The sequence below is a fragment of the Glandiceps talaboti genome, chromosome 12 (genome assembly GCF_964340395.1).
Source record: "Glandiceps talaboti chromosome 12, keGlaTala1.1, whole genome shotgun sequence".
In the NCBI taxonomy this organism is placed as follows: Eukaryota; Metazoa; Hemichordata; class Enteropneusta; family Spengelidae; genus Glandiceps; species Glandiceps talaboti.
Window position 1 is genome coordinate 11,530,378 of NC_135560.1, and position 14,657 is coordinate 11,545,034.

At 33.6% G+C, this 14,657-nt stretch overlaps 1 protein-coding gene across 1 annotated transcript; it reads right to left on the reverse strand.

Moving 5' to 3' along the window:
• Window positions 1–1,015: 1,015 nt before the first annotated feature.
• On the reverse strand, window positions 1,016–14,487 carry LOC144443314 (alkaline ceramidase 2-like). Its single transcript, XM_078132759.1, has 4 exons — window positions 14,155–14,487; window positions 7,430–7,686; window positions 6,371–6,508; window positions 1,016–5,640 (listed from the first exon to the last, which is right to left on the reverse strand). The coding sequence occupies exons 1-4, from the start codon at window positions 14,290–14,292 to the stop codon at window positions 5,322–5,324; spliced, it is 852 nt and encodes a 283-aa protein (XP_077988885.1). The 5' UTR covers window positions 14,293–14,487; the 3' UTR covers window positions 1,016–5,321.
• Window positions 14,488–14,657: the final 170 nt, after the last annotated feature.

Here is a 14,657-nt window from a genome sequence, read left to right on the forward strand (position 1 = left end):
TATACCTTCTAAAGTTACACACTTATGATTAAAAATAACCCATTTGTAAATATATACACCTTCTGGAGTGAAATGACCTTGTTTTTAAAGTGGCTATTATGGATGCAGATTGGGTATTTGTTTTGAATTTTTAATTCATAGAACAATTTTATCGTGGCTTTCTACTTGAAAGATCAATGTGAAACAACATATGCCAAGTCCTTCTTTGCATAAACTCAATAAATTGCTGAAGATTGATAAATGTGTAAAATGTTTGTTATTGTATGTACAATAACACATTTTTTAGATTTCGCAATATATTGAGTCACAAACACAGACTTGGTCTTTGTTATTTCACATTGATTTTTCAAGTAGGAAGCCATGATAAAATTGTTTCATAAATAAAATTTTCATAACAAATACCTAATCCTCAGTCACATGGCTGCTTTAAACACACCACTGTTTTTGAAAAAAAATACATGTAGACAAAGAGATTACATTCTCAAAAAAAGCAGCTTGGTACACAAAAATAGCACAATCATTCATAAAATCAAAACTTACTTTATAGGCAGCAGTGTAATTTGAGTAATGTATACCAGTATACATGTACTGTGATACAGTAAATAGCTATACTCACTGAGTGCTAAATTTTCATTTAAATATAATATAGGATATAAAATTTAAAACATTTACTACAATATAACTATGTATTATAAGCTCTCACTACAATGCTCCAATGCTTGATTCAGAAATGATCTTTTCACTCTGATCAGTGTACAACATGTGGGGAAACTCCAGCGGGTAGGTTCAATATACAGCACAGGGTATAGTGAGCATGTTAATTAATTTGATTTTTTAAATTTGTTAAAATCTTTATTTATTTACATTTTCGGTGTCGGGGGGGGGGGGGGGGGGGGTGAATAGGAAGAAAGAATGGCCAGGGAAAGAAAAACAATAGAAAAGTCTGTTTTATTGTAAAAAAAAAAAAAAAAAAAAAAAACCCCAAAAAAAGAAAAAGAAAAAAAAAAGAAAAATGAATGAAATCATCACTAACATTCTCACTGCACCCTGTGTATATACAGTCAAATATTTCAAATTTCTGTTTGGCCCCTATTTCAACAATTTTCACCATCTTTAAAAAACTCTGACCCTTGTGGCAAAATTTCATAGATAGAATTCTGAATATATTTTCTGAAAAAAAGTGCAAATGAAATTCAAGCAAATCATGCACCCATTCCCTTCAGTAATATGTATACTGATGTGAAAATAAATATACCAAGTATGGTTGGTTAAAAATTCCAACTTGCTGCTGACGTGTATTGTAACGTAACAGTAAATACAACAATGGCAGATGGACTATCAGTATAGTAGGGCAAACACATACTACAACTGCTGACATCAGACCGTGGATGAACGGAACCTATTACAAACTAGGAAAGTAAATTGCTGAATTGGATTAATAACACTTGGCACACATTCCATCATTTGATAAGATCAGTTTTATGGCCACTTTACAAAATAGGTCACTATTACAAACTAATTAGAAGTACCCCTGGCATGTCATGTACACATAAAGAGGCCATAACACTGTTCTTATCAACCCATGGTGTGTAATACAAGTCTCTGCTGTTCCAACATGCTGAGCAAAGTGTTAATATCCAATTCAGTAGTTTACTCTCCCTGTTTGTATAACAGGTTCTGTTCTCCACAGTCTGATGTCAGTAGTTGTAAAACAATTTTTTTTATCACATTTTGACATGATTTATGTAGTTACACTAACAGTGGAGCAGTGCATGCCTCTGATGGTGCCTCAAGTGATGCCGGTCATGGCAATTCCACCCCCACCCCCACCCCGTTTCTCATGTTTATAGGGTCATGACTGTAAAATACCCACATAACTTCTATAATCTTCCACATGCAAACATCAATAGTTTTAGTTTGTGTCAAAATCCATCTTAGTTTGCTGATAGTACATTTGCCATAGAAAAACTTTTAACACAGCAAACATAATGAAATGCTAGCTAGGTTGAATGGATAAAGAACTAATAGGCAACAAAAAAAATATAAAACTGCATTATTAAAACCCAAATAAACACAATTTTTGAAAGAAGGAAAAAAAGTGAGCTGCCAAAATCTCTTCAGAAAGTTTTTGAAATGGCAAGTTAAAAGAGTTTGACTGAAATTTCAACATCAAAAGAATTATCTTTGTTTGCACGTCTGTAACGTCCTCTAGCTTTGACAAGCGTGGTTACAGGAGTGCGTGTAAACACAGACGAATCTTTCAGTTCATGATTGGGTATAGTAGTTCACATTTATAGTTACTGCTATTGTCTAGGGTTACTGGTAGCAGTTATTTTGATGCAGAATGAGTTGAGCCACCCTGGAATACAGATAGTACTGTCAAACCATAGACCCTCTACCAACAGGATACGTAACTGTGGTAAACAAGAAAGGATGTCTAAATGTTTATTGTACGATGTTTGTTTGCATACATTAAGCTACATAAACATTTCCTGTCCGTTTCCAAGTTGTTTACACTCACTGTGACTCAGTGATAGTTGCTCACTATCCGACATGTTTTAGACTAAATTTTCCGACCATTTCGAAGTTTACAACTGTATTGGTGGAGGGTCTATGGTCAAACATAGCCATGTATAATATAAACACAGTTGTTACATAACCCTCTTGACAGTAAACATACACAGCGGCAATGGTTATTGCAATGCTACATGGTTGAAACCTGTACAAACCAATAGTTATCTTAATGCTACAGGGTTGATGCTGTTTATTTACAATTATGGCAACAGCTGGTTAAGATTAGACAACTTGCATCAGTAGAATTGTTGTATCAATGCTTATCATGGAAAGTGGACAAATTTCAGTTTATTTTTTATCAAACCTGGTTTCATGCCATACATTTATAGCTTTAAAACCTTTATGTGAAAATTATTGCACATATTTGATTTATTTATGAGTTAGCAGTGAAACATGATAACCTTCCAGCTGTTACATGTGGTATGCTTAAGATTTAATTTCAAATCATTGTATTTTTATGATGTCAACATCGATGGTTTTATTTCATTTGTGTTGAACAGCTGCCTCTAGTCTCTATACTCCGTAATCGTACAGGGACATTCACACAATCTGAAATTCTTGTCATATTTTGACTATTTTACATAACTATAAATTACACTTTTTCGATGATTACTGGAATAAATCAAAGCAAATGAGTTGTATTATACTTAAGACTACTTTGGAAGTAGACTGTCTTCAAATATTTCCCACCAAATACTCGACGAATGATAAATAATTCGCAAATTTAAAGTCTGTAAATTTTCATGCTGTTACTCTCCTTAACATGTTACGCATACAATGACCCAATGTTATATTTTGGTTTGTAAAAACATTTTACGATAAAGACACTTTTAAATTCTTATTTGTACATATTATACAGCTATTCTCCCATTATACATATACCCATATTAACATAATATATGATAATTTATTCATATACATTGGAATGTTGAAATCAGTGGTTAAAACCAGCAATAAATAAATCTAGAATATTGATGTAAACTTTGTATGGATTCTGTAGCACACTGAATAGCACCAATAATTTACTTGATTCTTTCCAAGGTAAAGAAATGATATTAGCTATATTAGCTCCTACAATGGCATATTGTAGCACAACTCCATACCTATTATGCAAGGATGGTGTACATTTGGGAGGGTTGTGTGATATTACTGGGATGTTGTTCAGTCTCAGCATGCTTGGATTGATTGGTACCCATCAATCACTTATAACTTTGTAATCTTTCAAAAAGACACTGTTTGTTTGCTGCTATGGGTGTGGCTATGGTTGTACACTTATGTTTAGTTTTGATGCTCTTTAACTCGCCCTTACTATTCATGTATTTGCAGAAAACATGACTGTTGCTATGGTTGTGCATCATGTTGCTATGCACATTAGAATTGTTTGAATGTTCATTCACTTGACTACTCATAATTTTTATCTCTACAATAGACACTATCTTTTTGCTGTTGCCGTGGCACAGTCTTAGTTGCCAAGCATTACTTGTTCGTCCATTTATTGCATGTTTATTCACTTGACTACCCATTACTGCTGCCATTTTCGCCAAAGACACATCCCAGTCTGGCGTCTTCAGCTAGACGACTCTAGAAACATCATCACCAAATTTCAGCCCAGAGGTTTTAAGTTTTTGACATCCCCATCAAACAACACACACAGACAGACAGACAGACAGACAGATGCTTTGCAATGACTATAGCACTACTTCTGAAACATACAGTTCAGTTGCACTATAAAAATGAAAAAAATTAGACATAAACAAAATATTGCAACCCTTTCAAATAGTCTAAACATTTGTAAATACTGAATTTTGATAAATCTCTGACTTATTCGAAGTGTATTACTGGATGATCGAATCTCACAGAGTTAAACCTGATTTTGAACCTGACTTTTGTTTTGTTTTAGTTTTAATTGTGTTTTGTATATTTTTGAAATTTGTTTTTCCATGATAGTTTGAAATTCATCATTGTTCACAATGGATTCTGACAATACTGCAGAATTTGTGATAAGTGGCAGTTTCCCTAACTTTTGGAAAAAATAAAAAAATTATTGACAGTCTGCCTAGCATGCCTTTCTGTAAACACACAAAGGTAAAAAATTGGTGCATCTCCCTAGCTTCCTTTTCTTAAGCACATAAAGGCAAAATTTAGTAACAGTCCCCTTAGCTTTCTGAAAACTCTATGGTTGAAGGTAATATTAAAGTGTATGTCTCCCCAGTTTTTCCCCAAAAGACAATGAAAAAAACCCCAACAAATGACAAACTCCTTTGCTTCATCTGCAACCCTCGAAGAACAAGACCTGTATAACCAATTAGAGGGACATTAAAAAGAAGCCACACTGTAAAATTCTAAGAAACCATTTTGAACGCATTAGTATTTAAATACCAATGAAATATATGAAACTTTTTCAATGGTAAGTTGGCACATTTGCCAACAAATGTAATCAAATGTATAAAGTTGGTACATGATGAATTTCATTAAAGGTAAGTTGTCATTAAATACTAGTGAGACAGTTTTGTAATGGTAAGTTGGCTTAATAGCTGTGCCAACACATTTCCTCCAATGGTAAGTTTGCTTTAAGTTCCCTTAAAGTTGGCTTTAATACAGGTGACACATTTCCCCAAAAGATATTGGTCTACTGCTACTAAAATTCTCTAGTGCTAACTTAAAATTGGCCAACTGCCAATTCCCATATCGATAAGTTGGCTATCTGCCAATTCCCATAACGATAAGTTGGCTAACTGCCAATTTCCCTAACGATAAGTTGGCTTACTGCCAACACACTTCAAGCTCACATAGGGAATACCAACTAACTCCCATGAGTCTGTGGGCCAATATTTGAGAGTTGGTGCCTGTTCTGGAACTTCGCTGTGTGCATCAAGGTAGGCAATCAAAACACAACCTAAGTAAGCGCCTTCAAAGATTAGGATATGCCACAAGCTGTGAAGGTAGGGGAATCTTAAGAAGGTCCATAATTCACAGTTGATTTTGTCACTGACCCAGACAGTCACTGCCATCATGGTGTAGATTGCACATAGTAAACCAAGTTTATGAACTCTTGGACAGACAGACCTATAGAGAAAAGATAATGACAAATTGTGATTAAAAAACATGAGTCATTTTTGAGCAAGGACTGTTTGATATTGCCAATATAACACATATTTTGGTAACAAGCATCACTCCAAGGTCCCCTACATTAGTGAAAATTAGGGATGAAAATTCTGCCTTGGATGCTGATTGCATTAATTGGCAAAGCACCTCAAGAAACTTTGGAAGTTTGTAAAAAATACATCAAAAACAGAAATCTGTACAGGGAAGTTATTTTTACTGGCAGAGATTGAGTGCTTTGGATTCTTGCTGTGAAATGCCAGAAAAAGACAGTTTTTTAATATACACTATTATAGAACTAAAATATTAAAATATATATTTTGGCCCCTCACTGTCAGCCAAAAAAGTGACTTGTAACAGCGCTCCTAGTGGCCAAACTATGATATCTCTTGTTTTTCCAATAACTAGAATGTGACATACTACCATTGAATGGTATTTTATTTCAAAGTTGTTAAAAGTTAAATGTTCTTGTTCTTTTATGGAGATTCTTCAAAAACCCTGAGGGGGGGGGGGGGGTCTAAAATAAGAGTTCAACAATAAAATTACAAGTTTGAAATAGTACTTAAAATCACAAAATTTAAACAACTCACAAAAACTGACAAAAAAATGGTTATTGCAAATTTATATAAAAAGTATGATAATTTGCATATTGGTGATGTCATTTGACATATTTCAAACTCTAATTTTGTCTCACCTTTTCAGTTCAATAATAAAGAGTACAAAAATTGGCAGAACAGAGGAGATTAAGAAGATATGATTGACAGCTGGATGTAGGCAGGCTAAGGCAGTTCCAACCACAGTCAGGAACAACATAATACTCTGGAATTTATTCCTAGAATATTGAGAAGAGAAACAGACATAAAGACGAATGAAAAAATATGAGTAAAAAAAACTATTACAAATGCAGACATCAGACTCTTGATCAATGGAACCTGTTACAAACAGGGAAAGTAAACAACTGAATTGGATTAATGACACTTGGCATAGCATGTTGGAAGTACATGTATTACATTTCATGGTTTGATGTGAACAGTTTTATGGCCGCTTTGCATATATATGAATTGCCAGGTATTTGTTTGTGAATTAAGGGGAACTATTATGTAAAGAGGCCATACAACTGTTCTTATCAAATGACTGGAATGTAATACTAACTGTCTTGATCTGTATTTCCAACATGCTGTGCCAATTAAGTGTTGTTAATCCAAAGCATTTGTTTACTTTTGCTGTTTAGAACAGGTTCTCATCAACAGTCTGATGTCGGTAGTTGTATTTGTGATAGCAATAAAACATAGTGAAGCAGTCACATAGATTTTTGTTCTACAGTTATCAAATTTACAAAGACCTGATCCTTTTGTACATTAGAGTGCCAAAAGATATAAGTGACTAGTACAGATTATTAGAGCGCCACCAATGACTAGAAACTTCCTATGGCTTCATTTTTATGGCAGTTATACATTTCCTGCAATTTTTTAATGATTTCTTGTTTCAACATTTTCAAATATGATGCACAGTCCAATATACACCAAACTTTTTTCCCCCTGAATATGGTACTGTACATACAATTGTAGGCTTGATGTCCATGTGTAAACAGTTGTGTATCAGGTATTGACTTGATTAGTAGTTTCTCAACATACAGTAAATTTGTGGGATAGTGACCAGATTTGATCACAAGGTGATCATACAAGTTCCGGCAAAAAGTACACCAACATAAAATAATTTGTAAAACCACATAAAGCTACTCATGGTGCTTTACCTGTCTCCATTTAGACTAGCTGGGTAGAATCGTCGTGGAAACCACATAGATAGCGCCATCATTATCACCCAAATGATTGCTAATTCATCCAATAGTTGGCCAACAAGGCTGAGTGTTGCATGGAAGTAGGCAGAACAAATTCCCACTACTACCAGTAACATCCACACTATGTTGACCCCACCATTGACTTGCTGGGAGTACTGCCGAAACAGGTACATCAACATTGGTGGCATCAATATGAAAAGAAAATTGCTCACCTAAAAGATAGGAAAAAGTATACATGTACTCGAAATTAATCGAAATTAAATACATTAATCTGAAATCCTGAAACATGACAAAGTACATCGGATTCAAATCAGATGTTAATTGTAATTCATTATTTACATCTTATTAAAATCCAATGTGGTGAATACAGCTCGATTTCTTTATTTACCTCGTTTTAATACAGTCATTTGTTTTCAATTTTGTTGTTATTCTGGGAGTGTGTGCCTTCTTTCTCACTCCTGAAACAACATCACAAACAAATGACAATAAATAAAAGAAATATAGGATTTAAAATAAAAGAAATCGAATCCTATTCACCACATCAGATTTTAATCAGGTTGCTCTATTCCTTTGTATATTAATAATAATAATGTTAGGTTCTTATATAGTGCTTTCCCACGCCATGTTCAAAGCGCTTTACAATTGTATTGTTGTTTGTTTTCACTTTTTTTATGTTCCAAGAGCAGCAGTCTTTTAAAATAAAAGAAATCAAATCCTATTCACCACGTCAGATTTTAATCAGGTTGCTCTATTCCTTTGTATATTAATAATAATAATGTTAGGTTCTTATATAGTGCTTTCCCACGCCATGCTCAAAGCTTTACAATTATTTTATTGTTTGTTTTCACTTTTTTTATGTTCCAAGAGCAGCAGTCTTATGAAATAAAAGTAATCAAATCCTTTTCACCACATCAGATTTTAATCAGGTTGCTCTATTCCTTTGTATATTAATAATAATAATGTTAGGTTCTTATATAGTGCTTTCCCACGCCATGTTCAAAGCGCTTTACAATTGTATTGTTGTTTGTTTTCACTTTTTTATGTTCCCAGAGTAGCAGTATTTTTAAAACCAAATTACACAAAAGTATAAATGAATACTTGTAGCAACATGTCTAGTTTAGGCCAAAAAATAAAAATGAATTGTTTCTGGTCAGATAGTCTGTCTAAAGTGGTGCAACGATGTGAATTTAAAAAAAAAAATTATTCTCGACAAATCCGTCAGTCTCAATCTACTATTTATGGCAATTACTGTTCTTTTTATCTAGTACTTTAGAGTAAGTGTGTATTTGGGGCAGATGTCATTTGCTTGTTCATGATTGGCTCTGCAGTTGTCTTCACTAAAGTAGGGAGGGTTATTTTTGTGTTTCTCCCGCCCCGGATCTGCAGACTGCATGGGCTGGACAAACATGAAAAAAAGACTGATGCGAGGGTATTTAAGTGATGCGTGTGCTGACCAGATACAATTTTTTTTCCTCCTTTTTTTTTTTTTTTTTTTTTTTTGGGGGGGGGGGGGGGACCTTAGCTTTTAGCAATCACTAAACTGTGAAAGCTGTGAAAGCATAAAAATGATATGGCAATTACCGATACTATGATATTAATTGTACACACTTAATTATTTTTCATCATGTTGATTTCATTGTGTAGTGAGTGCTATACAGACTATTACTGACAGGTGGGTATAAAAACACCAACGAAATATCCTAAAAATGGTCCATTTGTAGCTTTTTAATTACTGCTGCATATAAAATGAATCGATAATTAAGCATGAATCAGGCGAAATGATCAAAACTACCGTGTCACAAATGATAATAAAATAGATTGACAGTCTGACAAAATATAATAATGAAACCTAATGTATAAATCATTGAACTTATATAAACATTTTCTTATCATTGTCAAATAGTTTCAATTCTGTATATCATTTTGAAATCTTTATATTTGTCTTTTAAAAGTCATATTTCATTTATGACATCAAATCGTGATTTCTAGGATCTTTGCATTCACTTGAATTGATCAATCAATCAATCAATCAATCAACCAATCAAAAAATCGATCGATCAATCAACTGATCAATCAACCAACCAAACAAACCAAAATCAATAAATCAACTAATAAATGAATCAACCAACCAACCTACCGAATGTCAAACCAACCGATCGGCCGACCCACCGACCAACCAATCAATCAACCAACCACTACGAAAGTCAATCAATCAATCAATCAATCAATCAATCAATCAATCAAATTACAATAACTTGAATAACTACTTTACATTTTCATTTCTCATGTTCATTTCTCAAAATTGCTTTTCCGATAGAGAGGTTCACATAGAAATATATTGACTTCTATCTAGACAAAGTAAGTCTGTCCATAGTGTTAATGGTAGTCAATCATAGGTCAAAGTTGAACTTGTGACTATCAAGGAGTTCTTCAATACATGGTATCTTGTTTTTTTAATCAATTAATCTCATCAAAAAGATATCTTCTGCTTGTTTAGATGTCCTTATCGAATAATAGCACTAGTTTTCAACTAATAGATAAGATAATTGTAAAGTACAGTAGTAACATTCTATCAAGCCCTTTTTGTTACTCGCAGCTTCCTTTAGCGTTATGAATTTCTTACAATATCTAAAATTGACAAAAGAAAAGTGGCAAAGAAAATTACGAAAGCAAAACACATGCCATTTTTTTTATTTTTCAATTGTATTTATTTGGAATACCTATGAGAACTAACGGTTCCAATATCTGACATGGCAATACTCCAGACATAATCACTAGGGTAATGTGATATTAGTCTTCTCTGATTGCAATTACACTTTGCCTTCATTATCTGTCTAGTGCAAAGTCAAGTCCAAAATAAATCAATGTTATTCTACACTGTATTTTGCTGTCAATGTAGTTTTGAGGCGATTGTGCTAACTGCTCCATTTACACTTTATTTTGCTGTCAATGTAGCTAATTTGTAGCGAATCTTTCCATTTACACTTTGTTGCTGTCAATATAGCTTGGTAGCGAACCTCTCCATTTACACTTTATTTTGCTGTCAATATAGCTTGGAGGTGAACCTCTCAATTTACGCTTTATTTTGCTGTCAATATAGCTTGGTGGCGATCACGTGAACCTCAGTCTCCATGGAAATGACTAAATGAAATATGATCCCAGACTACTGTTGATGATACACTGTAATATGACCATATCTATTTACATTGTATATCTATTTTGGATTGTATGCTAACCTTCGGTTATAAATATCTGAATAATTAATAGAAGAACGTCTTTAATACCACCTCTCTAAAATCTTCAAAATTTGCAACTTGAGTAGACCAAAAATTGCACATTAGATGATGATAATAATCTGCACCTTAGAAAACTACAAGACATTGCTAACAGATAGAAGCATGAATGTGTTTTTAATATTTAACTAATTTGTGTACATGAGTCAACAACATACAGTCTCATCTACCCTAGTAATCCCTGGCAACACTCAACAAATTAAAAACATTGATTCATTGAATTCCATATAAGTTACTTAATGTAAAACAGAAGTGACATCCTAACACAAGAGGTCAGTTATCAGGACATACAAAATGATAGCAACAGTGATATAATTTTAATGTGCATTCTTTTCTCTTGACTATTCACAGCTGTTTTGTATTAAGTATACAGTGAAGGATGTCTGATCTAAATTTTGAGTGCTATCATATATACCTGAAGGCACTCATTTCAATATAGTCCTGCTTGCAGACGGAGACTATATAGGTATATATATTACCAAGATTCAAATTCTGACTATTGAAGTGCGAGAGACAAGTCAGAATCAAGTCTAGATTTACTTGAATAGCCTAGTCCCTCACTGGATCTGTGACTGTGCTACACTCACATTCACTATTACTATGTTGGTATGTAATATCTGTGACAACATTTTTTGAGTATTCGTGAATACCTAATAATGTCATTACAACCCATAACACTAAAGCAAAGCATTTTCTGTATGTACCCCAATCGTTTATAGCATCCATATCAAGTGTAAAAGTATACTGTTTCATTTGCTAATTAATTGACCACATCAGAAAGGCCACATACTAGGGTTTGTAAATAAACCAATTGAAACACTATACTTTTACACTTGATATGAATGAAAAAAACCCAGTGTAGCACATAGAGAAAGTGCTTTACTTCAGTGTTACTCGTTGTATTTTGTGTTATGACCATAGTGTGCAACAAACTGAGTGGAGGTGTCAATCGTAATGATATCGTACAGGGACTAGACTATGTTCATTGTGGCATAACATATTCAGCGAGTATAAAAACTGTAAGCTGGACAATGACAATGCATGCATACACACATTGAAATAAACATGTTGCCAATGGTGACCATCATTGTTAAATTACCAGGTCTTTTATGGCAATTGTAAACCAAACTCCCACTGGAGGCGTACAATTTCTGTATGAACAGAACAATACTCGGGTTCACTAGAAATGCTGTTGCAAGTCTACTAGTATTTTTCATTTTGACAAATGAATGTACCTCTAGACACCAAGGTGTTTCAATGGGTTGGCAAATTTTATAGAACCCATACTTCATGTATCTAATCAATCCGTCAAGAAATAAATGTATGTATCTATACATGTAAATGAGTGAATCATATGTATTCAATACTGTAGTTTAGTGTTTTACATATACTTATATCTAATATCTTTGTTTTTGTTGCTTTTGACTCGAGATAATGTATTTTTTATGTTTAATATTTCATGTCAAATAAAATATACTATACCACTATACTATGTTGGCATGGTGATATACTATAAACACACCACTTTTTTTATGTCAAAAGTTTCTGTGCAAATAAACCAATGCACGTCACTGCATGCAGTTTTAGTATAGTGATCTATTGGAATGGGCCAAAGAGTTAAACTCAAAAGATACTTTATCCAATCAATCAATTGATCAAAAATGAATGATTGAAATTGTAAATGTATGAAGGAGTGATTCATACAAAAGCTGTGTAAATATCGGATACAAAACGAATGTAGTAAAAGACTGCCTATCAGCTGTTATCATGCCATCTATCAGAACACACCCATCATTAAATCTAGTTTGTAAACAAAACAGGGAAAAAACTCATCATTCAGACACCATGACTTTGAGGAAATTGGCATGTGGCAACTTGTTGTCATGGACCAATTTTTTTTTTCCTTCTCAGTTTTGTGATTTTAGTGATTGATAATCAATACTTACTGAAATGGTGGAAATTATGCAAATGAAAATAAATACCACACAGATAACACCATAATGTATACTATTAGGTGTATACTGGTGTCAGGAGCTGCGTCAAGTGTCACAACACCCAGGGCAAGAAGGGACCCGCCCTTTTGTCTGACCTACATAATATTCAATATTAACTGTTGCTTGGCAACACGCATAGATAACACCCAGGCCAAAGCCATCCTATGCATCTCATTTAATATCGGTATCTATATCACAACATTATTACCAGTACAAGACAAAATACTTGGTATTACGTAGTGTAAGTAAAGAAAGTAACAACAACATGAAGGCCGAGTGTGATTAATTCTACTTTTTCAATCATCCACTAATTCTGTCATACAGGTTAGATGCCAAGCAAACAAATGAAGAAGTGTTTGTTTGGTGTGAGAATTCTTAAGTACTGAGAAATCAGACACTGCATGAGTTGGGCAAAGAAAGAAAGAAAGAAAGAAAGAAGGGAAAAGATCTCGAAAGAAAGACAAGAAAAAAGAAAGAATGAATTGAATTTTGTAAAGTAGCAAATAGTAGAATTGCCATGGTAATACTGAAGTGTTACAATTTGATTAATACATGCAACTAAGTACATGCCTTGTTTGCTTTGTCATTTGTATAAATGAGGTAAAGGAAAACGTGTTGTTGTTTTTTTCATTCATGGATTATCCAATGAGTAACATACAAAACCTAGACAACATCTGCTATAATTAAAATTTTGTTACATCATAATTTTAGCGGTGTATTTTTAGGGCACTCATATTTATAACTAGTCATGCTTACATACGGAGTAATCCGGGACTCGATTCTGACAATTGTCCCTCCTTTTTGTGTTAGAGTCAAGTCAGTAATATAGACTCGTGCACCGTCTGTAAGCAGAACTAATTTATAACCTAACAATTATAAAATTATCTAAGATAAATTAAACACACGAATCTCTTCTTTTCAACTACTTGATTCCCAGTCCGTTAAAAGTATAACAATGTGTTTATGAAAGGTACGCGGTAAAAATATGTATTGAGGGCAGAATATAAGTAATATTGTCAACAATTCTATTAATATTCAGTTTGATATTAAACAGATAACGACTCGAGATCATCATCAAGCAGGAACTTTAGCAGACGCTGACATTGAAACCCACTTGAAACCGGGCAGGAAGGTCACCAATTGAACAATCATTTTACTATATAAAACATGTCATGCTTCGATATTTTTTTCAAAATGTGGAGTTTGTGAATTTAAAAAATGTAAACAAAAACGAATTAGCTACTAATACATGAGCAGGACAAATGGTATGTTTATACAGCCGTAACCGCACTTTACCGGTACATAACAGTACCATCAAAAATTTAATGTATGTGGAATATTTTAATAATAAATATGAGATTGATCATAAAGTAAAAATGTAAAAAATAATTACCGTGTTGAAAAATTCGGCGATCCCTGGCACGATGGCATAGTTTAATTCACACCAATCCACTTCGGAACTGCCGCGTTGGAGTTGCCGTATCATATTGTCCGTCTCCTCTCGGTAAGTGAAGCCCACGTTAGAATACATTGGCTTGGATTTATCAATAATCAACTTTATATTTGTAAATCTATTAAAAATTATCTAGTTAGACAAACTCAGACCTCTGTGATGAGAGAACTGATGAATGACTGCGTGATACGACGATGTCAACTCTGAATATTGCACAATGTTGCCGTACGGTCCACTTCATTATTCTTCTCTTGTAACAGCTTTACGATTTCACGACTGCGTCAGTGAGAGTACGTTGCACCGGGTTGTAAACAAAAGTCCTCATGTGACCGGAAGTACATCTTATAAATAATCCTGCAAGAAACTTTTTTGTACATAAGTACAGCATACAGCGTAGATTTAAAATAAATTTGTTTAATTTAAAGTAACATAAATGCAAAATA